General features: G+C 40.0%; 1 protein-coding gene across 2 annotated transcripts in view; it reads left to right on the top strand.

Moving 5' to 3' along the window:
• The window catches only part of LOC106878304 (protein Wnt-10b), a 68083-nt gene extending 64854 nt beyond the window's left edge, over window positions 1-3229 (top strand). For both annotated transcript variants that reach the window (XM_052975979.1, XM_014927489.2), the window contains exons 3-5: window positions 841-1103; window positions 1753-1893; window positions 2402-3229. In XM_052975979.1, the coding sequence (XP_052831939.1) occupies window positions 841-1103; window positions 1753-1893; window positions 2402-2884 (887 nt within the window). In that variant the 3' untranslated portion in view covers window positions 2885-3229. The remainder of the gene's footprint in view (window positions 1-840; window positions 1104-1752; window positions 1894-2401) is intronic.
• Window positions 3230-3306: the final 77 nt, after the last annotated feature.

Raw genomic sequence — 3306 nt, 5'->3', positions numbered from 1 at the left:
ATATATATATATGTGCTGCATACGGAGTCATACGCAATTTTGTGGTTTGGTGTGTATGTATGTATGGAGCTGCACATAGAAACGCATAAAGATATGTATGTGTGTGATGTGCATATATATGTGTGTATGTGTATGTATGTGTGTATGTGTGTCTACATATATATATATATATATGTGTGTGTGTGTGTGTGTGTGTTTATGTATATATATATGTATGTATATATATATATTTATAGATATATAAATATGTGTGTGCATATATATATATTTACTTGTTTCTGTTATTTGACTGCGACCATGCTGGTGCACCGCCTTTAGTCGAACAAATCGATCCCCAGGACTTAGTCTTTGTAAGCCTAGTACTTATTCTATCGGAGTCTTTTTGCCGAACCGCTAAGTTACGGGGACGTAAACACACCAACATCGGTTGTCAAGCAGTGGGTGGGGGACAAAGACACACACACAAAATACATAACACTACGTTGCTGTAATTTATGGTACAATATATTCTTTTAAATTTCGCCTCCTTTTAAAGTTTTGAATGGATAGGTACAGTGTTGAAGTGAGTAATAGTAGTGGACATTGTATTTGAGGGATGTGAACCATTTCACCAGACTAATGGTATTAAAAAAATACTCCTACAATACTTGACTAAATTTACGACACTCATTCCGAATTTCTCTCTTTTTCTCCCTCCTCCTACTCTGCTTCATCATCACCCTCTCATCGTCATCTTCATTCTCTACTTTCCCCTCTCTTTCTTTGTTATTTATTTCCTGAACCTACATGTTTTTTTTTTTTTTTTTTTTTTTTTTTGATTTTTTGCTCTATCTTGGAAAGGTTACAGAGAGACAGCCTTCGCCCATGCAATTAGTGCTGCCGGTGTAACACATCAAGTCTCCACAGCCTGCAGCCTGGGCAAGCTTCGGTCATGCGGTTGTGACATGACGTCACACGGTCCAGCTATCAGCTGGGAATGGGGTGGATGTAGTCACAACATCGAATTTGGTGACCACTTCGCCCGGAAGTTCCTCGATGCTAAAGACACAGCGAAAGATATCCAAGCACAGATCAACCTCCACAACCACAGAGCTGGACGACTGGTTTGTTATCAACATTTTGTCTCTCCTCAACACCTCCCCTCTACTATTCTCTCTCTCTCTCTCTCTCTCCCTCTTTTATTATTTTTGTTCGTTCCCTCTCTAGATACATGTGTGCGTAACTATGTGTGTGTGTGTGTGTGTGTGTGTTGTCCTCCGCCATCGCTTGTCAATCGATGTTGGTATGTTTACGTCCCTGTAACCTAGCGGTTCGGCAAAATAGACCGTATGTCTATTTGTTGGCTTCACTACAAACTTGATCTTCCCGCGAATTAAACATGGTGGGCTGCAATAGAGTCTATACAAGCTTAAACAGCGGACTCAAAACGGCCGCCTCGATAAAAAAAATACCCACCTCGTCTCCCCTATCTATGATAATACCCCTCTCAGTCCCCAGCAGCCCTTAAAGCACCTCGTCTAGAATTTCTTTTTTTTGTTTTCTTGTGAATTCAAAATATCCATACGAGGCGTGTGGGTGTAATACTACAGCCCAGACCAAAAGCCATATTCGGCAGAAGATTGGAACCATTCCGCAAGCTATACACTGAAAGAATAAAGAAATATACCTTCTGTTTCATGTGCCACTTGTAATAAAAATCCTGGAAATCGATATTGAGGTTTATTTATTTATTCAAATTCATTTCGTTTTCAGGCTGTAATCAACAACGTTGGAAGAACGTGTAAATGTCATGGAATGTCTGGAAGTTGTGAAATGAAGACATGCTGGAAATCGACAGCTGACTTTCGCGAAGTCGGAACAGTTCTAAAGGAGAAATTCAAAGCAGCGAGAAAGGTGAGGAAATTTCGAAACTGATTTCGTAAGACGCACAAGTCTTGAGCGCGCGCGTGTGTGTGTGTGTACAATCAAACATTGGTACAAAGTGAAAGAAGGTAATACGGGAGGCTTTTGCTTCTGTGAAAACAGCGATTGGTAAATGGTTTATTATTCAATTTCTTAAATTACGTTTTTATGTTATTTAAGATATTCGAAGACGTGGATGGACAACGGTCGGTTCGGCTTAGTAGATTCGCTGAGGTCCATTATGAAAAGACAACACCCACCACTTGAATTTAGCGTCAGATTGCCAAAATGGCGGACAAAATACCGCTCTGTAAGTTGTTTGAAACAACATTAAACATCATTACAGATAATCCATCATTCCTTTGAGAGTCAATTAAAAAAAGTAACACTAGGGTAGTAGGGAATATAAGGGGCTAAAATTGTGTGAGTTGTTGTTGTTGTTGATAATGATGACGATGATGATGATGTTTCGTAACAATGACCTTATTTTCTCTTACAGGTCATCCTTCACAACACAGTCGCGAATTCGCTAGTAACACGTGACCGCCACCGACGACGACGACGACGACGTCCGAAGAAACCCGTTTCCACGACTACAGCCATGTTGCAAAAACACAGCCGAATGGAAACGTTGAAAATAGATCTTAAGACGAAACACAACAGACAAGCCCAAAAGGGCAGAAAGAAAAGAAAGAGGAAGCGCCTTCGGGGCCGATATCCACGCAAAACTGATCTGGTTTACTATGAAAAGTCCCCTAGTTTTTGTGACCCAGATCCTGAAATCGATTCACTTGGTACCACAGGCCGTTTTTGTAATCGAACTGGTTCCGATGTGGACAACTGTGATACTTTGTGTTGCGGTCGTGGATACAATACTCTCAGGGTTCGACGCACCGAAAGATGCAACTGTAAATTCTATTGGTGCTGTTATGTCTTATGTGACGAGTGTGTTTTCGATGAATGGGTGACTGTCTGTAAATGATCGCCGCCTTAAAACAAGAGTCAGCGAAACATTAATACGACTAGAGTTGAAGTATCTTGCTCAGGGACACAACTGCATGATATCACAAGCAGCAAGAACAGCCACAGGAGCAACAGCAACTACAACGACAACAACGACGACGATGACGACAGCAACAGCAACATCAGACATACGAAACTGCCACCCAGCGGTCATAAATCGAAATTTTCATTGGACCATTGCATCTTTCACTCCCTGTAAATACAATAACATTGACAAGAAGCTAAAACTGCACTAGCTACAACGGTAGATTATGATGATAATAATAATAATAATAATAATAATAATAATAATAATAATAATAATAATAATAATAATAATAATAATAATAATCCTTTTATAAGGCCTGAAATTTGACGGGAGGGGACTAATCGATCACATCG

Source organism: Octopus bimaculoides, chromosome 23 (assembly GCF_001194135.2).
Source record: "Octopus bimaculoides isolate UCB-OBI-ISO-001 chromosome 23, ASM119413v2, whole genome shotgun sequence".
Taxonomy (NCBI): domain Eukaryota; kingdom Metazoa; phylum Mollusca; class Cephalopoda; order Octopoda; family Octopodidae; genus Octopus; species Octopus bimaculoides.
The sequence above is the reverse complement of the archived record's forward strand: the minus strand, read 5'-3'. Positions and strand labels throughout refer to the sequence as shown.